Raw genomic sequence first — 22,287 nt, 5'->3', positions numbered from 1 at the left:
AACAATTTTAGATCAGTCTAGGTGCATTTGTAGGGCTGCTTTAACCACTTCCTGACGGCCGTATGACTATATACGACCGCAGGGTGGTTCTACTTCTCTGGGGCGCCGTCATTTGACGTCCGCCCCTTTCCGCGTTCCCCGCACACGCTCCCGAGCGCGCAGCGGGGAACTTCTGTGCTGGCCGTGTCCCTTGGTCACAGCCAATCACAGATCGCCGTGAACGGCCAATCGGAGCGGCCGTTTTCTAGGCGATCTGTGCGGCCAATGAGAGATGATCTCATATGTTTACATATGAGATCATCTCTCATTCCCGGCTCTCGCAGACAGCGGTGCTGTCAGGGAGAGAGGAGACCGATCTGTGTCTCTTGTACATAGGGACACAGATCGGTCACCTCTCCCAGTCACCCCCCTTCCCCCACAGTTAGAACACTATATAGGACACACATTTAACCCCTTCCTCACCCCCTAGTGTTAACCCCTTCCCTGCCAGTCACATTTATACAGTAATTAGTGCATATTTATAGCACTGATCGCTGTATAAATGTGAATGGTGCCAAAAATGTGTCAAAAGTGTCCGATGTGTCCGCCATAATGTTGCAGTCGCAATAAAAATCGCAGATCGCCACCATTACTAGTAAAAAAAAAATAATAAAAAATAATAATTTTGTCCCTTATTTTGTAGGCACTATAACTTTTGCGCAAACCAGTCGCTTATTGCGATTTTTTTTTTTTTTTTACTAAAAATATGTAGAATATGTAGAATAAAAAAAAAAAAAAAAAATTGAGCTATTTATTATAGCAACAAGTAATTTTATTTTTTTTTCAAAATTGTCGCTCTATTTTTGTTTATAGCGCAAAAAAATAAAAACCGCAGAGGTGATCAAATACCACCAAAAGAAAGCTCTATTTGTGGGGGAAAAAGGACGTCAATTTTGTTTGGGAACCACGTCGCACGGCCGCGCAATTGTCAGTTAAAGCGACGCAGTGCCGAATCGCAAAAAGTCCTCTGGGCAGGAAGGGGGTTTAAGTGCCCAGTAAGGAAGTGGTTAAAGTGACACATGAAATACTCCACATAAAACGCATCACAACTGATTGCCCCGGTGTGAATGGGCCTTACACAGTCAAAGCAGATCTTGTTTTACTTGCTGCTGGTTAATAATTAGTAGCACTTATAATTGTCAAGTAGAAGTTGCATAATCAAACAAATCTTTGCATGGATGATATAACCTGTTATGCTAAAATGTTATTGCCTGTGTATAAATTATTTTAAATCCACAGCTAAAATTTAAAGTCCTGGGGCATCATATTGTAGTAAGGACAAAGTCGTTTTAGGAGTGTTCCAATGTGGACCATTAAATATTAAAAGCAATGGACTATCTCATTTAGAAAGAAAGATTTGTGAATCGGGTAGGTTCAGCTTAAGAATAAAATTGTAAAATGTTTAAGGGCAGTGTAAAGATTTGTTATAATAATCTTTTCTCCCAATGACTGTAAAAGGACAAGGGGCCATGAGATGTCAATAGGAGAAAGATATTTCAGTATAGGCAGGAGTTCTATACAGTTAGCACAATTTATTAATGTCATTTAAAAAAGGAACTGCATGATTTTCTCGCAGCTAATAATATCTAATATTTCTCCCCATTAAATTGAACTTTTAGGGGGGTCAGATAGGATTTTTTTTCTCCTATATGAAATTATAAGCAACAGTTCCTTGGGGTGGGGGCTGATTGTCCTTCCTCTAGACCAGGGGTCTCCAAACTTTTCAAACAAAGGGCCAGTTTATTGTTCTTCAGCCTTTAGGAGGGCCGGATTGTGGCCAGCGGGCCCAGCATTGGTGAGAATAAATATGGCCTTATAGTTTGCGATCAGTAGGATAAGGAGTAGTGCCCCTATTAGTAGGAGTAATTGTATCTCATCATTGTTATCAGTGGAAGAAAAGGTGCCCCCTTGTTGGAGTCAGTGGGAAGAATAGTGCCTCATGTCAGTGGGAGGAATAAAGCCCTGAGGGCCGGATAAAGGCTAGCAAAGGGCCGCATCTGGCCCTCGGGCCGCAGTTTGGAGACCCCTGCTCTAGACCAAAACCGCAGGAATTGTGAAATAGGCAACTTGATGAACATACCGTAAGTATTTTCAGCCTTACTATGGCTAGGTTCACAATTGTGCAATGCAAGAACACATGTAAAAGTGCAAGTTCCCACAGCACACGCACAAAAAAAAGTGCATCCCAATTGCAGGTGCATTGTGGTGACATTCATTTTTAATAACACCTCAACGCATCTTGCTAACATGCACGTGAAATTGTGTGTTTTGTTGTGGCTCAATTTAGGAAAAAGTCATGCACTTCGTTGGTATGATTTGGATGAGGTGGGCAGCCTATTCGTCTAAGCCAGGGGTGCCCACATGTGGCCCGCGGAGCCCTCTGATGTGGCCCACGACCTCCTGCTCTGACATGGCTGGCTGAGCCATAGACCTCTGTTATTCCCTATGGTTTGGTGCGCTTTCAGAAAGTGCACAACACCTGCAGGATATAATAGAAGTCTATGGCAAAGTGCAGCTAACTTGCAGGAAAGCCACAAGTGCACTGCTCTGCACCTACGGGGGCGGTAAACCACAGCGCATCAGTGTGAAAGCACACATGACCAGTCCGACCCAATCAGACCCTCCATTCACCTCTATGGAGTGGAAAATGTAAACAGACTTGTGTGCGTTTACACCCGCCTACATTTAATCCGATCCGCAAAAAAAAAAAACAGAAGGGGCAGATCGGAGGGCCCATGGAGTCGAGTGGGCTGTGTCCATGTCCATTCTGCATATGCGGAGTGTAGCCCACGACCGGTTACCCGCGACCCGTGGCCCACGACCAGTTACCAAGCCGCTTAAGTGGCCCTCGCTCTTTAAAAGTTTGGGCACCCCTTGGCTAAGCAGTGGCTTGGTCCCGTATTCAGGAGGAGATCCTGCTTTGTCCTTAAAGGGGTTGTAAAGGTTTGTTTTTTTATTTTCTAAATAGGTTCCTTTAAGCTAGGGCATTGTTGGTACACTTACCTTTCCTTTCGATTTCCCTTCAAATGTTTTTTTTCTTTGTCTAAATTTCTCACTTCCTGTTTCTCCTCAGTAAGCTTGCCCCCATCATCCGAGCCGTTCTGACTGGGGGTCAGTCAGCCAGAACAGCTTACTGAGCAGGAACAGGAAGTGAGAAATTCAGATAAAGAAAAAAAAAACATTTAGAAGGGAAATCGAAGGAAAAGGTAAGTGAACCAACAATGCACTAGCTTAAAGGAACCTATTTAGAAAATAAAAAACAAACCTTTACAACCCCTTTAATGTCTATGTTTTTTTTTCTCTCTTTTTTCCAAAGAGCAATTCATAACAGGGCTAATATGCTTCAGCCATGAGCTAAACATTTGGCTCGAAATTGCAGGGTGGCTCCATGACCTGAATGTCTGTCTGAGCTTGATGGGTGGTGCCACCTGTCAACTTGGCATGCCGCCCTAATATTTTCATGGTTGTGGCATGTGAACACCCTCTTCCAGCTGTGAAACAGCAGCTCAGCAGGCTAATTTTACCACTGCCTGTGTAGAAGAGGCCTTACTGTACAACCTAGGGCTAATCTGGAAGCATTATACAAATGAAAATTAACGGACTTTACTAAACTTTATTTAAAGCATTCACATTTGACTAATTGAACCTTTCTACTTGCTGTTGGGAGTTCCTAAAACTGACTAAAGAAAGTGCCTTGTAAATGAAGATCGCTAGCATTCACCACTCTGGTGGCCAAGTTTTCAATTTTCTGCTCCATTTCAGCAATTCAGCATCCATTACTCTCTTTGGCATTCAAGAGATCTGGGATTGTCGAATGTCCCTGTCCCCCTTCGCTTACCATGGTTCCATCCTCCCACAGAGCTCAGCAGTGCATACGGGGTCAAAGGATGGAACCATAGCATGTGATGGTTGGCAGAGGCACCTGACACTCCTGGAAGTGTTGAGTCCAAAGGAGACTGATGATGGTTGCAACACTTGAATGGATTGGTGCTAAGAAACCCAGACCATCATAGAAAGGCGAGTATGTGCTTTTTCTCTTTCAGGACACCACCTTATTTTATGGATCTTTTGCTACCCTGATGAGGTTGTTTAAAATCAGTCTTCGGTATCAATACCCAAACTCCAAAAAGAAAATGTAATATTTTGCAGCTTACCAGTCTTAAGGCCCCATATACACGGAACGCTGCTAAACGTAGGTTCAGAGGCAGTTGGACGCTTTTTTCAACTGCCCCTGAACTCATTCAATGTTATCCTATGTGACCATGTACACAGTCTTGTTTGTTGCCGTTTTTAGGCAGTTGCGTTCCTTTGAAAGCAAAAAATGGGTTCAGACGCAGAAGATTTCCACGTTTTAGATGCCAAACTTGACTTAACGCAGCTAAACGCGCTTAGCAGCATTTCGTTTATAAGCGTTTTTGCCTATTTGAAAAAAAAAACTTTTTTCTTTATATAATTGAAACGCTTCTAAACGCAAAAGCGGTTAAACGGCGCTAAACGCGGTATGTAAACGCCGCTAAACTGACGTTTTAAACGTGGGTTACTATTTATCAAGTTTAATCATTTAGGAGCAGTTGTAAAAGCGTTCCGTGTACATGGAACCTTAGATGTGGTGGCTGCATTCATTTCCTTTTTTCAGGCAAAGAGCATTTCCAGCAAGTACAGAAAATAACAGTTGGTCTTGCCAGAAATTTAGTGTTCATGTCACTTCCTGTGAACTGAAAAGTCAGCAATAAAAATCCTTATCTTTCCTACAGCACTTTGGAACTGATCACTTTCTCTCTCTTTACTATCTTTCCTAGAGTTTGCCCGTCTGCTTCAAGCAATGTGGACAAGTTCAGTCAATGAGGTTGTGAGCCCCATGGAATTCAAAAGTCAGATACAGAGATATGCACCACGTTTTATGGGATACAAGTAAGAGAATCGTCAATATAACCAGGTCCATGACCACAAAGCAATGTTTTGCAGTGGTATTTAGAGCCCAACTCATTTTGTTTCATCTTGGATCGAGTCGGGAACAGTTTGAGCGCCTGTCAGGTTTTTACTGATATCTGTGTCCCCTATGGAGAGATTTCCCAACACTTCTTTTCAGAACAGGAAGTGATGAGAGATCGTTCACCTTGTTTTATCAGAGCAGAAAAAGGTTAGAACTTCTAATAATATTTTTGTCGCTGTTTGTGCCTCCCTGTCCTGGTGATGACCACCTTCTCCTTGCATTACTCATACGGTCCTCACAGGAACAGAAAATGAGGGGGAAAAAAACATTCCTAATGGGGTCACAAACATAAAATCATGAAGTAAAACCTGACATAAATGTTAACTGTTCCCCACTCTACTAAAGGCTACACAAAAATGGCTGGAGTTGGACTTTAAATGTTCTATACAAAGGAATGAAGGAATGTTTCATGTTTAATACTAGTAATCAATCAGCTGATAACTTCTGAATTGTAATCTTTTGTTGCACAAGTACTTGTGAAATGGTAACAGCCCTGCCTATTAGGTGGTAAGAACATTTAATTTTAAATCTCTATAATTACTATCCAGCATAATCATTAAATTACATATGGATCAGCTATGAGATTTTATTGTTTCATACTGCGAGCTGTCTTATTGGCTGACGTTCTCTGTAAAATATCCATTTGGTTATTCCATGGAAACAGCATACCATTTACAAACTAGTATTCAGTTGAGAATTCTTTAACCTCCCTGGCGGTATGATTCTTTCTGGTTTTAGGTGCTGAAAGCGGTACAATTATTTTGCATGGAAATTTGGCATTTTATATTGTAGGCCTGTAATTCTTAGGCCTCGTACACACGACCGAGTTTCTCGGCAAAAACCAGCAAGAAACTTGCTGGGAGATATTTTTTTGCCGAGGAAACCGGTCGCGTGTACATTTTCGTCGAGGAAACTGTCGAGAAACTCGACGAGCCAAAAAGAAAGCATGTTCTCTATTTCCTTGACGGGAATGGAGAAAATTGGCTTGTCGAGTTTCTCGACGGCTTCACAAGGAACTCGACGAGGAAAACGATGTGTTTCTCGGTCGTGTGTACGAGGCCTCAGGAATAACTCACTTAAATTTGTCCAAACCAGAGTCTAGTAGACATCCCGGGTATGATAAAGTTTGAAACACAAAATCATAAATTATAATATAATAAATAACTATAAATAATTATAACAAATAATAATATAATATTAATAAAAAGTATTCAATAATGTAATCAATCAAAAACACTGAAATTTGCTCAGTTGTAGAATTGTCGCTGTCATTACTTTCAGTGTTTGATGACAAATTTCCCCACAAATCGCTATCGCTCAATTCTGCAAGTGATTCTAATTTATTATCGCTGTTTTCTAGCTGGTCTAAAACCACTTTTGACATAAAGGGACACTTTTTGGTTGCTATGGACAATCTACAGTTTCCTGGCTGAAAGAACAGTTTTTATAATATAAAAGTGCATGCAGGACACTGGGCAGACCACTAGGGACAAAGGGGATGTGTAATTATTTTATACAGTACTGTAATCTATAAGATTACAGTGTACTGTATGTGTAATGTGTTTTTACCTTTTTGAATTTGGTGCCAATCTCCACCTAGTGCGTCGCAACGCCGCAGAAAACTGAGCTAGGCGGTACTTGGGCACTGTGTAAATCGAGGGGGAGACAGTTTGCTCACACAGTGGGGAGAGATCGCAGGATCCAGGGGACAAGGTTAGTAACTATGCCTGGATACTGCGATGCGATCCCGAGTCTGCCTTAGGGTTACCGCTAATAGTACTGAAATTCCACTCCGAGCCAGACTTGGGAATACCGCTCAGGAGGTTAAGGGGGGTCAATTTAATAAAGGATTCCACATGCAAAATGAAGGTCGCGTGACAAATTTTTAGGAAATATCGCATGAGATAATAAGAGTCAATTAATCAAAGTAAAATATCACAAAGCGAGGTTAATACAACAAAGAAAAATGATAAATCATTCAAGTCAATTCACTAAAGAAAGCGCACATTTGTTATTTATCACATGGCGGAAGCCAGTCAGTATTTTATTGTACAAAATAACAATCAGCGGAACTCTGCACTGGCCGGGAAGGTAAAAGTATACAATGTATCAGTGTGGAAATGCTTGGTTCTAAACTCGGGAATAAAAATTATTTGTAACATTTCACCAGAGGGAGATAATTTTTTGAATGAAAGCACACTAGAATATTTTCACAGTTTTAGAATATTTCTATGTGTGTTTATTTACAGGACTGTGTTCCTCTGGTGCAGGATTAGCATGCAAAAAATATAAATATTTAACACATTCAGTCAATAACGCATGTTATGCCGCATACACATGATTGGAAATTCCGACAAGAGAAGTTGTGAGCTTTTGGTCGGAATATCCGACAGTATGTAGGCCCCATCTGACTTTTTCTGTTGGAATTTCCGACAGCAAAAATTTCAGAGCTGGTTCTCAAATTTTCTGACGGAAAAGTTCTTGTCGGAAATTCCGATTGTCTGTATGGAATTCCAACGTGCAAAAAAAACATGCATGCTCAGAATCAATTTGACGCATCGGAATCATTGAACTTAATTTTTCTCAATTTGTTGTAGTGTTCTAGATCACTGCATTCTTGACGGTCGGGATTTTGTGTGACCGTGTGTATGCAATACAAGTTTTAGCCAAAATTTAGTCGGAAAAAAATCCACGGTTTTCTTGTCGGAATTTCCGATAGTGTGTATGCGGCATAAGTGAGTTGACTACTACTTGAGATGCAGTAAATACCGCATTAGTTATTTTAACACAAAAATTCAAGCACTATTTATCTCTTGAATTGACCTCATAGTCTCATATGTACTATATACACTATATTGTTAAAAGTATTGGGACACCTGCCTTTACACACACATGAACTTTAATGGCATCCCAGTCTTAGTCCGTAGGGTTCAATATTGAGTTGACCCCCCCTTTGCAGCGATAACAACTTCAACTCTTCTGGGAAGGCTGTCCACAAGGTTTAGGAGTGTCTCTATAGGAATGTTTGACCATTCCTTCAGAAGTGCATTTGTGAGGTCAGGCACTGATGTGGACCAGAAGGCCTGGCTTGCAGTCTCCGCTCTTATTCATCCCAAAGGTGTTCTATCGGGTTGAGGTCAGGACTCTGTGCTGGCAAGTCAAGTTCCTCCACCCCAAGCTCCCTTATTCGTGTCTTACGGACTAAGACTGGGACGTTGTTAAAGTTCATGTGCGTGTAAAGGCAGGTGTCCCAATACCTTTGACAATATAGTGTATGTATTTGGATAGGTGTCCATGCCTGTGTGCACTGTATATACAGGCATACCCCACTTTTAGGTACACAATAGGGTTTATTTACTATCGCTGGAGAGTCCAAAATCAGGCTCACTTCTGCACAGAAACCAATGAGCTTCCAGGTTTTATTACCAGGCTTAATTGAACAAGCTGGGATTATAAGCTCATTGGTTTCTATGCAGAAGTGAGCCTGATTTTGCACTCTCCAGCGATAGTAAATAAACCCCATTGTGTACTTAAAAAAGGGGTATGCCTGTATACCCTTGTCACTACTTTTTTTCAATTCTTTCTTATATAGCACCAACATTACAGAGACGTTTTCATATATAATGTATGTAAAGCCAGCCATAGATGGTCAAATCTTGGCCGGTTCAGCAGCACCTGTGGTTGCAGGAAAGAAATTCGCTCCATCTATGGCCAGCCTTAGAGTAATTTTTGATGCCAACTCTTGGATAATGTTTAGTTTTCACTGGGGATATATAAAGTCTGTTTGAGCACAGTGGCTTAAAGTGATATTAAAGCCTTTTTTTTTTGTAACAAACATGTTATACTTACCTTCTCTGTGCAGTGGTTTTGCACAAAGCAGCCCTCCACTTCTCGGGTCCCAGTGCTCTGGGCTCCTCCTCTCTGCTGCATGCCCGTAGAATACATGAAGGTAAAAAATATTCAGGCTTCACAACCACTTTAGGCACATAGCTGTGGGCCCTTGTACAAATTTTGGACCTGGACCCCACTACGCTATCCCCACATTTTTACATGTATTGGAGTGTTTCTCTAAGCAATTTTTTTTCTAGTTTTGTATAGTGGGCATGTTTAGACCATCTATCATGTTTGGTGTTTGTTCCCCCATTGGGAAGATTCACTCCTTTATTTGTACTAGTGGTCGTTGTTCACAATTGAAGCCCTGTACACACGGCCAGAATCTTGTTAGGAAAAAAAAACTTTGTTTTCCCTGACCAGGTTCTTGGCAGGAATCTCTTGCCGCCCGAGTGTACAGACACTCCTTTCAAAAGAACCGTGGTTCTTTTGGAAGGCAAGAACGCGGTGACGTCATTGCATACAACGAGTCTAGGAAGCTACCGCGCATGCGTCAAAGTCATTTTGAGCATGCGCGGGTTTCCATGACAGGTAAGTATACACACTCTCTGGTTTCTCGGCAGGAAAGCACTGCCAAGAATCACGACGAGAAAATAGAGAGCAGGTTGTCTATTTTTCTCGTCGAGATTTTAGGCAGTTTTCTGGACGAGAAACCTGAAAGCCTCGTACACACGCTCGGTATTATCGGCAAGAAAGCTCTGCCAGCATTTTTTTTTGTATAATTAGTATTTATTTAGTAAGAAAAAGAAAAAACATATATCACAATATGTCCAGCAGTTTACAGGGGTTTCTCTGCTAACAGAGGAGACAGACGCACAAGGCACACATCATACCTGCTCTAAATATTGTCCCTTGTGCTAGTTTTTTTTTTTTTTTACTTTAATGGAATTATAAAAAAAATAACATTTTGAGATTAAAAAAAAAAAAGATTGCATGCGATTGATGGATTTTTATAGGCAACCACAGTTCAGCTTTAATGCGCCTTCCTCTTTAACATCAGTTAAGATTTTACGTGTTTCTATTTATAGTGAGTAATTACACAGGGCCAGCCATATACAGGCTATGCCTCATACCTAGTAATAGAGCACAGTTTTGTGTTATTGTTTCACCGTCTGAATTCAGATCTGTCAGTTTGCTACAGGTTTTGGATTGGCTGATGGATCTGTACAGTAGAGTAGAGTAAAGCCAGACCCCTGGATTTTTATTGCTCAAACCATTGAAATATAGAAAGGCGTATCATTGATGACCAAAACCAGATGAAAGAGTCCAAGATAATTTTCATTGTTGGTAAAAAAAAGTCCTATAACAAGCCAATCCATTTCAGGGGCAGCACCACACTTGTTCATCATTGGAGCTCCATTGCTGCTCAGCAACTGTTGTCAAGTTGTTACTCTATGAGGAGTTTTCACTGGTTATAATATAGCCCGAATGAAGTAAACCTTGGAGCAGTTGAATTTTGCAGAGATCGTGGAACAGTTAGAATAAATGATTTTTGGTTTCCTCACCCTTAGAAGAATGCTTTTGTATATGAAATATGTCATTCAGATCTGAGCCCTTCAACTACTCTTTTAACATTATTAGTTATAATACAGGATTCTCGTGATTGCATAGGCAATAAATAGGTCTGAAAGCTAAACAGTTTGCTCTCTTTTTCTTTGCAGTCAACAGGATGCACAAGAGTTTTTGAGGTTTATGCTAGATGGACTGCACAATGAAGTCAACAGGGTGACAGTCAAACCCAGACCCAATACTCAGGACTTGGACCATTTGTCGTAAGTAAATGGGCAGTGGATCAATGTAAATGAATATTATTACATAGATGGATGTATATTTTCACTCATTTCTACCCTCTACACAGCCAACTGTCCTCTACTACTCTAGGAGCCAAAAAAGTACCTGTCTTTGCCAGCATTTTTCGCATGTGTCAGTAATTTTTATTTTAAAGTCCTTAAAGTGGAGCTCTATCTAAACTTCAGATTGTACAATTTTATTTAATACTTTTGACTAGACTGGAGAAGCATTTGATACTGTGTCAATTTTCTATTGCTGTCTGTGTAACTCCTTTATTAACTATTGAGGCAATCAGACCCCACTAAACTTATCTCCACCTACTACTCTGCCCTTATGACTCTACTCTAATCTGAGTCTAATCCCAGATTCCAAACTGCCCAAGGAACATGGGCATTCTCTTACAGAAGAAGACTGGACTGAATTTAGTGATACCTAGAAGACCTCTGTTACTTCCTCCAAGGACCATATTATTCAGCTTAAAATCTTCCACTAATCCCACCTTACACCTGCCAGACTACATAAAATGCCTCAAGCCTCGTACACACGACCGAGGAACTCGACGGGCGAAACACATCGTTTTCCTCGTCGAGTTCTTGTAAGGCCCCGTACACACGACCAGTTTCCTCGGCAGAATTCAGCTTCCGACCGAGTTTCTGGCTGAATTCTGCCGAGAAACCCGGCCGTGTGTACACTTTCGGCCGAGGAAGCCGACGAGGACCTCGGCGAGGAAATAGAGAACATGTTCTCTATTTCCTCGTTGTTCTATGGGAGAACTCGGCCCGCCGAGGTCCTCGGCGGCTACAGGACTGAACTGGCCGAGGAACTCGATGTGTTTGGCACGTCGAGTTCCTCGGCCGTGTGTACGAGGCCTCAGGCTTGTCGAGGAACTCGACGAACCAATTTTCTCCATTCCCGTTGAGGAAAAAGAAGACATGCTCTCTTTTTGGCTCGTCGAGTTCCTCGACAGTTTCCTCGCTGAAAAATGTACACACGACCGGTTTCCTCTGCAAAAAAATCTCCCACCAAGTTTCTTGATGGATTCTGCCGAGGAAACTGGTCGTGTGTACAAGGGCCTCAGAGGCTGTGGCAACATTTTTGACTTTATGCACTGTTTCTGGACCTGCCCCATGGTTCATGACTTCTGGGTAGACATTAGCTTTTTTATCCTCATCAGGATCCCTTCCCCATCCAGATGTCAGAGTGGTACCGATCTTTTCAAACAATAGTTCTTTTTATATTAGTATCCATATTGGCCATATGCTTCTATGACTGCCTTTGCAATCTTTGCAAGTTTTCAATATTAGAAGTTGCTGTTTATTTTTATTTTTTAAAGTGCAATAAATTATCTTTTTTCTTTGTTTAAAGAGGAAGTAAACCCTCTTGTAAAAAAATAAATAAAAAAGACAACCTGCAAGACAAAGGCATAATGAGCTAGTATGCATAGCATACTAGCTTACTATGAGTTACTTACCTGAGATCGAAGCCCCCACAGCGGCCCTCGTTTGCCTCCTCCGGGTATCGCTGGTCCCGCGATGTGACTGGCTGGAACAGCGATGACATCACTCCCGCACATGCGCGCGGGAGCCGCCACTAATGGCATGATGCTGTTAGTAGCCACACGCTCAGTGCGCCTGCGCCCAATGTCTACAGCGCATGCGCTGTAGACATCGTTGCCGCTATTTTTTGCAAATATCTCCTAAACCTTTTAGGTTTGGGAGATATTTCTTGCACCTACAGGTAAGCCTTAATCTAGGCTTACCTGTAGGTTAAAGTGGTTGTAAAGGGTTTACAACCACTTTAAGGACTATAAGTATTAATGCTTTACCCACAGAGCGCTGCTTCTTTGTTTTTGTCTCTTAAAAGACAAAGCAAAGCTTTATTAGCTTTATTTCAACTCTGAAGCTAAATTAAATAAAAAAAAATGAATTAGTTCACTTTTATTTGGGTTTGATTTGGTTGGGTTTGAAATTTTGAAGACTAGGTAGATCAAAAATATGGGGTTGGAAAAGAAAATATATTTTTCTAGGAAGGAATGTGAGCACAAATACATCAGTGTGGAAGTAAAAAGCATCAGTTTTGGAACTAGTCAGTATAAGAATTTGTGCGTGCTACATAGTAGAATGTTGTGTACACAAATGATTACGGTATTCATATCTATATTATATATATTTAATAACAACAATTCTCTTGTAGATTCTTAAGGTGGTTGTCAGCCAAGAATGAACAAAACAATATTTGTTCAGAATATTGTACACAGAGACATACATACATGCACAAAAAATGTTGCATGACACAATTACAATACAAAAAAACAAATATTGAATCATCATACAAGAGGACCTAATGTAAAGCTATCTATACACTATGGATATTCTGAACCTCCAGATAATCTAGACATTTTATCCAGAATCTCCCAGGATACATTACTTTCACTTGACAGCCATGACATTCCACAATAAAGCAAAGAACTCTCTTATGATTGTCCTTTTGAGCTCTTTGGGAATCTACACAAATAATGTTTGATGAGGTCAGACCACTCTCAAGACATCCGTTGAATGGTGCGTCATGTGGCATGTAGGGGAGATTCCACTGATATTAAAGTTTCTCATATTTTAATTACTCAGAGTTTTGTGTGACTAAATAGCCTTGCTGCACATACAGCTTTAAGGCCTCGTACACACGACTGAGTTACTCGTCGGGCGAAACACGTAATTTTCCTCGTCGAGTTCCTTGTTAGGCTTGTCGAGGAACTCTCAAATTTTCCAACAGTTCTATTTGAGAGCAGTTGATCGCTAGGTCGACCCCTCTCAAATGGGAACGACCGTAGATGGATTAAAGTTTAGCCAGTACCTGCTGAACTGGCAGAATTTCGATCCATCTATGGCCTGTTTAAGTGGTTATAGTAAAAATGGAATCCTTTAGGCTGGTGGTCTACTAACTGCGGCCCCCTTTATCCGGCCCTTGGGGCACTATTTCTCCCACTGGCACCCACAATGTGGCACTGTTTCTCTCACTGGCACCCACATTGGGGCACTATTTCTCCCACTGGCACCCACAATGGGGCACTGTTTCTCTCACTGGCACCCACAATGGGGAACTATTTCTCCCACTGGCACCCACATTGGGGCACTATTTCTCTCACTGGCACCCTCAACGTGGCACTTTTTCTCCCATTGTCACCCACAATGGGGCACTATTTCTTCCTCTGGCACCCACAATGGGGCACTATTTCTCCCACTGGCACCTACAATGGGGCACTATTCCCCCCACTAATAATAAATGTGGTGACATTCACTCCCATTGATGCCAGTCAAATTTCTACTCCCACTGGCCACAGTCTGGCCCCCTGAAGTCTAATAAACTGGCCCTTTGTTTAGAAAGTTTGGAGACCCCTGTTTTAGGCTAATGGGGGTGGCTGGCTATGCTTGTCAACAATAATCCAAAACCGAAATCAGTTTTGGGATGGCTTCATTTATAACATCCACATTCCTTGCAAAAATAATCATTGCTAATGTACTATAGTAAATGGGTAAAAATGTATTATTGTTTATGCTTTGAGTAGACATGGCTCTTGTTCCTTTCAGATACTATTGTTCCTTCAATAGTTTTTTTTTTTTACTACCGTACCTGCAAAGGTTTAGCTTGGATGGCAGAAACTCTGAGCTGTGTCTAGTATCAACAGTAAGTCAGCTTCAGCACAAACTGAATACAGTACCTGGAGTTCTGCCAGGCTTTTCATTGTAGTTGCCGGCTAAAATCACCTGCTGATTTATTTCTGATTATGTAACCGTAATTACTTATTATTATTGAAAGTGGTAATAGCAGGTTTGCAATGTTGTCTCAATCTGCTGAGCACATACGCAACCGGTCTCTTATATTATATAATATGCCACATGACTGTAAAAATTCCCTTTCATAAGCTTGTTAAAGAAACTTGAGCAAACACGAGCAAGATAAAAAAACATTTTTTATTTGCTATATACGTGTGTGTGTGACATTCTCATACACACATTGTAACACTGTTGTTTAAGCTATATTCTTATAGTTACTAGGTAGCATGAATGTCATTTTATGGTACAGGACATGCTTCCCATATTGCACCGATGGGCATAAGCTTAGGACAGTCAGTGTTTATATGCTCAATACACAAATATTCATAATCACGTATTTTTAATCATTCCTTCCACAGTGAAATCAACAGAATGTGTATTTAAACATTTATGTCCTATTACTCAATATTCGTACTCAACCTTCCTGACAATTTTTATTTCTGTCTCACCATTAGCTAGATTCACATAGAGATTCCTCTATTTGTACTGATGACCATTGTCACCAAGAAAGAAAATGAGGGCAAATGTAAAACTTTACAGCTGTCCCTAGAACAAGAGTTAAAGCAGAGTTCCACCCACAATTTCACTTTTTAAACATAAATACCCCTGTAATACACAAGCTTAATGTAGTCTAGTAAAGTTAGTCTGTAAACTAAGGTCCGTTTTGTTAGGTTGTTAGAGCATTTAGTTAGTTTATAATCTAGAAATAGACCGTGGCCATCTTAAGTGTGGGTGATGTAATAGGTTTGAGTCAGGTTTCCATAGCAACGGGAGTGTCAGAGGAAGTTGCCGCCCCTTCTCTATGCAAATAGGCTATTTGCAAGGACTACTGGGATACATGATGCCTATCCCAGAAACCCTTGCGAATAGCCCTGTGACTTAATAGCCTAGGCTAATAAGGAGGAGGAAGTAATGAAGAACTACAAAATAAAGGTATTTACATGCAACAAAACAAATACAAATTGTCCATTCTGAACACTATGAGATTAGGGCATGCAGCACAGACAAACATAAAAAATGGGTGGAACTCCACTTTAAGAGGAAATCTACTAATTAAGCTTTTGGGACAACTGTCTAATGCCGCGTACACATGATCAGGCTTTTGCTCGGCCAAATCACATCGGAATTCCATCGGAAAAATATAGAACATGTTCTATATCTAAAGTCCGATGGAATTTTTTCATTGAAAGAACACTGATGGTGCTACACACAATCGGAAAATTACGGGGCATAAGAGGTGAGTTCTCCTTATTTTGGAAGATTTCCTCTAATGTCCTATTGTATCTCTTTGGCAAAAAGTGACGTGAATTTTTCCAAATGGTAAACAGCTGCATAAAAATAACATGGCACACGTTGCAATCCTTCCACATCTAAAACCAAACAAAAAAAAAACATTTTGACTATACAAATGCTTATACACAATAATAAAAATGGAAGTGAGACTATTTTTATTATTATACCAAAAAAATATTTGTTTTATGTATAATCAAAATGTTTTTTTTCTGGTATAATAAAAAAAGTCTTGCTTCCATTTTAATTATTGTGTTTTATTCCTCAGGGGACAAGGTACAGGTTGTACTTTGTCTTATCGTCCTACACGCTATCTAAAGGTTAATGCCGCGTACACACAATCGGATTTTCCGTCGGAAAACATTGGTTGTTTTTTCCGACGGAATTCCGATAAAAGCTTGGCTTGCAAACACGGACACACAAAAGTTTTCTGAACTTTCGACCGTCAAGAACACGGTGACGTACAACACTACAACGAGCCGAGAAAATTAAGTTCAATGCTTCCGAGCATGCATTGAATTGTTTCCGAACATGTGTCGTAATTTTGCGTGTCGGAATTGCTACAGACGATAGGAAATTTTTCCGTCGAAAAATTTGAGAACCAGCTCTCATATTTTTGTTGGTAGAAATTCCGACAGGAAAAGTCAGATGGAGCCTACACACAGTCGGAATTTCCTACCAAAAGCTCACATCAGACTTTTCTTGTCGGAAATTCCGACCATATATACGGGGCATAATGTGAAGTCAGACAGGGCAACCCTCTTCCTTCCACAACCACCTGACAACCCAGCTAGCAAGAAGATGGCTGCTTTGACAAACAGCGCTTTCTCCGCCCCTCTGGGGAATAGAACACTTTAAAAAAAAATTAAGTGAGGCTTCTTCTTTAATTCACTCTTGACTACACTCGTCTTTCCTCGTTGATTTAGCAAATAAAAAAATAAATAAAAAAAAAAAACATTTAAAAAAATTAGGATCACAGTACAGTAGGGAGTCATAACACAAGGAAATTGCAATTATCGGGCCAGAATATTTTGAAGTTTGAATAAACGTCAATATTATCTGCACCTCTATAAATTCATTATTTGGCATCAAAGGGAAAGATCTGTTGATCCTTTGGTATGCTTGGCATGTATTTGACTTAGATCTTTTTGTTTTGAGTCCTGTTTCAAAAAATGTATTCTCAAACTGACCAGGACATTTAAATGTTTTTAAAAGCTTTAAAAAAAAGAAAAGAAGAAACATGGCTCCACCCCCCGCAGAGTGCCTCCAAAGTAAACCACTGGCTATGGGGGCACTTGTGCGTGCTCGCTCCCGAGCCCTGCTCTGTGTGTCTGCCGCACAATCCCTTATCAATGGCTCCTACTGCTGTATCAGAGCAAATGAGGAGCAAGAGAGCCTCGGCTCTCGTGCATATCACTGGGTCATGATCGGGCTCAGGTATGTTCGGGGAAAACTGCATGCAGAAGGTTTTTAACCCTACTGCAAATAATAGAACCTTCTGCCTTTTACAACCACTTTAAGGAAATTCTACTTGGCTCTCAAATTCAGGTCAGTATACATCTGGGGAGAGGTAGGCTGAGCTAATTTAGGCCAGAGAAAGGGAACAGAAAGAAGAAATCAGGGTGAACTAGTGACACTGGTGGGTATTCACACACACAGGGGCAGATCCTCAAAGAAATTAAGCTGGCGTATCTATTGATACGCCGGCGTAATTTCAAAATTCCCGCGCCGTATCTTTGTTTTGAATCCTCAAAACAAGATACGACGGCATCTGGGTTAGATCCGACAGGCGTACGTCTTCGTACGCCTTCGTACGCCTTCGGATCTTAGATGCAATTTTTCGACGTCCGCTAGGTGGCGTTCCCGTCGTAATCCGCGTTGAGTATGCTAATTAGCTATTTCCGTCGATCCACGAACGTACGAGGGGCCGTCGCATTCTTTTACGTCGTTTCCGTTCTGATTTTTCCGGCGTATAGTTAAAGCTGCTATCTGGTGGTATACTCAATGTTAAGTATGGCCGTCGTTCCCGCGTATAATTTTGAAAATTTTACGACGTTTGCGTAAGTCGTCCGTTAATGGGGCTGGACACCATTTACGTTCACGTCGAAAACAATGACGTCCCTGCGACGTCATTTGGAGCAATGCACCCTGGGAGTTTTGACGGACGGGGGATGCCCTGCTCGTTCGACGCGGGGACGCGCTTCATTTAAATGAAACACGCCCTCTACTCGCCGCATTTGAATTCCGCGCCCTAACGCCGCGAGAGATACCCTACGCCGCCGTAACTTACGGCGCAAATTCTTTCAGGATTCAAAGAATAGAAAAGTAAGTTACAGCGCGTAGCGTATCTCACATACGCTGCGCCCACGCAGATGTATGTGGATCTGCCCCACAGATTCTACATCATTGATTTACACAGTTTTACTCCCATAGATTGAATAATTAATTAATTAAGCTTCATTTGCCATGTTGTGGTTCTATGAAAGGCCTCTTTCAGACAGGTGTACTATAGTGTACACCCTGTGCAAAGGCCGTGTTTACCCATACCACAGGGATGCACAGGTGTTCAATGCATTCCTGTGCAGGCATTCCCTTGTATGTCAGTTGGGATGTAGCAGCTACATGGACACAGCCACTGCATGGCCCTGAATGCACACTGTCTCACGGATGTCAGAATGGGAGCAGCAGCTGTGTCCATTCAAGGCCTTGCATGGGTGTATGTTGTAGTACACCTATGTGAAGAAGAGGTAACAGTACATCCAGGTCTGCTTGTAAGTTAGAGACCTCTTGTAGGAACTATATGCCACTGTATAGCTTTAAATACAAAGAATAGAGCCAGCAACTCCAAACGTCCTTGTTGCTTCTTAATGGGTGCATAAAAAAATTGAGGAAAAATATACAGGGCCTCACGCTTTCTGGCTTACAAGCTTTGATGACAGCTCTGTGATCAAGGCTTGCAAGCCGGAGCCTCTGTATATTTTTATGCAGCAAGGACGTTTGGAGTTGCTGGCTCTATTCTTTGTATTTATGTCTGTACTAGTGTGAGAGAGGACACCAGAGCCAGAGCACCCTTTGTGGATTTTATCACAAGCCTGCAAAGGACTTACACTGATTTTGAACATTGCATTGTCTGCTTTTACCACTATATAGCTTTGTTTTAAAATGCAAAAACAAAAACACGATGGGGCAGATCCACAAAGAAATTACGCCGGTGTATCTCTTGATACGCCACGTAATTTCCAATTTTCCGCGTCGTATCTTTGTTTTGGTATCCACAAAACAAGATACGACGGCATCTCGGCTAGATCCGACAGGCGTACATCTTAGTACGCCGTCGGATCTAAGCTGCAATTTTTCGGCGGCCGCTAGGTGGCGTTCCCGTCGAATTCCGCGTCGAGTATGCAAATTAGCTAGTTACGGCGATCCACGAACGTAGGTCCGGCCGGCGCATTTTTTTACGTCGTTTGCGTTCGGCTTTTTCCGGCGTATAGTTAAAGCTGCTATTATGAGGCGTACTCAATGTTAAGTATGGCGGTCTTTCCCGCGTACAATTTTGAATTTTTTGCGTCGTTTGCGTAAGTCAATCCCGAATAGGAATTTGCGTAGAATGACGTCACCGTCGTAAGCATTGGCTGGTTCCGGTTTAATTTCGAGCATGCGCACTGGGATACCCCCACGGAGTTAAAACAAAACGTTGTTTACGTCGGGTCACGGCGTATTTACATAAAACACGCCCCCATTACATCCATTTGAATTCCGCGCCCTTACGCCGCAAGAGATACACTACGCCGCCGTAACTTACGGTGCAAATTCTTTCAGGATTCAAAATAAAATAAATAAGTTACGGCGGCGTAGTGTATCTTAGATACGCTGCGCCCGGCGCAAAGGTACGTGGATCTGCCCCAAACATTTTCTTTCATAAAGTTGTCCTGTAGATATGCCCCTCGTGTTCCTCTGCTAAGAACACAGCCTCAGCCCTGGTTCACACTGGGTACGATTTGGAACGATTTGAGATGCGATTTGACATGTCAAATCGCATCTCAAATCGGCGGCAATTGTCGGCAATGGCACTGTCCTAATCAGTGCGACGCTGCATCTGCGATTTCAAAAAGTAGTTCTTGTACTACTTTTTGCGATTTCGGGCCGCGATTTACATTAAATTCCGGCCGAAATCGCGGCAAAATCGCGGCCGCGAAATCGCGGTAAAATCGCGCATTTTACCGCGATTTTGAATTCGCAGCAGTGTGAACCTAGGCTCAGAGAGAGAGTATCATCTTTATTAGCCTTCTACGGCTGAATTCACTGAGCTATAACAATTATTATTTGCTGTAACAACCATTATTGTCAAGGATGGGAACCACTAATATATGAATGTAAAGGTCACATGGCTTAAAAGTGATGATGACTAGAGCAGACACATAGGTTATAGTTTTATAAATTGTGCCTTAGTCATCCAAGAAATCTATAATGATTTTTATAGCTCTATTTTCATCTCTAGTGAAGTCAGAACAGATATTTGCTCATACTATGCAATAGAAGATTATGTTGTATTGTGTAATACAATGCTTTAGGTATTAGTGCTTTCAATGAACTGCTGTAAGATCAATCTGATCGGACTGTGTGGGACATCTACCAATAAAAGGAACATTGTTTTTCATGTAGGTTATAGTATATACTGCTTGATACAGACAACGCTGTATCCTGGCCTAGGCCAACAAGGCCTGGGCCTAGGGCAGCACTTTTCAGGGGGGCAGCAAGGAAAGAGTCCCCGCCGGCTTGTGCTACACTGTTAGTGTAACGCAAGCTGCTTCTAATTTTGACTGTCCTATTATCCTGGACCACAAATCTTCCTCACTGTTATATATGTTTTCTGCTGCACCATTGGTATGGTTATATCTTCTTAGTCCTCTCCATCAAATTTTTAGAAATTTGTGCTTAAAGTAGAACTATAGGCAACACTTTTTTTTTTTCATTTTGGATAGAGTAAGGGAGGGTTATAGTCCCTGTCAGTTTCTGTTTAACCATCCCTGTCCCATTGCAAAGATTTCCCTTCACTTCCTGTCCCATAGCCAAATAGGAAGTGAGAGGAAATCTATGCAAATTAACGGAATCCCATGCCTGGGCCCTAAGAACTAGTGTCCTCACTTGAAAATTTCAGGGTGTGTCTTAAACAGAAAGGGGTGTGGCCGTGACAGGAAGGGGTGGTCATATTTAAATTAGGGGGTGCACGAGTTTAGTTAGGCCTAGGGCAGCACAAAACCAAAATACACTACTGGATACAGTGTAATACTATAATGCTTCATGACATGAGAGATTTAGGGGGCCTGCCATTGGTTTGTTCTGCTTTTTTAGATCTGAGAATTAAAATGACATGAAATATCCTTTAATTTATGGTGCATTTTTTGTGCTTATATGTAAAATATTACAGTATGAATATTGTTGATCCTTTATGAAAATGTATTTGAAGTTGAGTATAGATCTTGGCCCGGATTCAGAAAGGACTCGTAAGTCCAAATGCGCTCCGTCGTATCAATGCGCTTATTCGGGAACTGAGATACGCCTGAATTTTGCAAGATACGACCAACGTAAGTCTCCTTACGCCGTCGTATCTTGGGTGCATATTTACGCTGGCGCTTCAGTAGATTTACGCGTCGAATATGCAAATGACCTAAATACGGCGATTCACGAACGTACTTGCTCCCGTCGGATTTAGCTACGCCGTTTACGTAAGGCTTACGTCCGGCGTAAGTTTACCCCTCATAAAGCAGGGGTAAGTCATGTTAAGGTATGGACGTCAGAAACGTCGGAACAGCGTCGTATTTTACGTCGTTTGCGTAAGTCGTACGTGAATGGGGCTGGGCGTAAGTTACATTCACGTCGAAAGCATTGAGCCGACGCATCTTACGGAGTATTTGCGACGTGATTCTGAGCATGCGCCCACTGCCTTGCTATTTTGAATTACGCGGGCTTACGCCGGCCCATTTACGCTACGCCGATGTAACTTTGGGAGCAAGTGCTTTCTGAATACAGTACTTGCCTCTCAATGTTACGTCGGCGTAGCGCATATGAGATGCGTTACGCCCGCTCAAAGATACGACAATGTATCTGAATTGCGGCCCAGGTATTGATGTACTATGGAACTGTAAAAACATAAGCGGTATTATTGAACCCTTCATCTCACAGAAGACTCACTGCAGAGCACAGCCATGGAGTATCAGGTCTTCATTATGCTGCTTTTTCCATTGGAATTTCTGATGTGTGTACAGGGCATAAGTGTAGCAATATGGTTACATTTAATGAAGGTACAACATTTAGCAACTTATTGCTACACTTGGAGGAGCCTCTCTTCTCTTTTATACCCTGTAAAAAAATGCTTTGATATACAAGTGCTTTGGATTACAAGCATGTTTCTGGAATGAATTATGCTCGCAAACCAAGGTTTTACTGTATATC

The 22,287-nt window shown here is 41.6% G+C and overlaps 1 protein-coding gene across 3 annotated transcripts in view; it reads left to right on the top strand.

Annotated features, from left to right (window-relative positions):
• Positions 1-22,287, top strand: part of USP2 (ubiquitin specific peptidase 2) — a 165,150-nt gene that overhangs the window by 125,787 nt on the left and 17,076 nt on the right. For all 3 annotated transcript variants that reach the window (XM_040325522.1, XM_040325523.1, XM_040325524.1), the window contains 2 exons: positions 4,839-4,950; positions 10,585-10,695. In XM_040325522.1, coding sequence (XP_040181456.1) covers positions 4,839-4,950; positions 10,585-10,695 — 223 coding nt within the window. The remainder of the gene's footprint in view (positions 1-4,838; positions 4,951-10,584; positions 10,696-22,287) is intronic.

The sequence above is a fragment of the Rana temporaria genome, chromosome 10 (genome assembly GCF_905171775.1).
Source record: "Rana temporaria chromosome 10, aRanTem1.1, whole genome shotgun sequence".
NCBI classification, from domain to species: domain Eukaryota; kingdom Metazoa; phylum Chordata; class Amphibia; order Anura; family Ranidae; genus Rana; species Rana temporaria.
The sequence above is the reverse complement of the archived record's forward strand: the minus strand, read 5'-3'. Positions and strand labels throughout refer to the sequence as shown.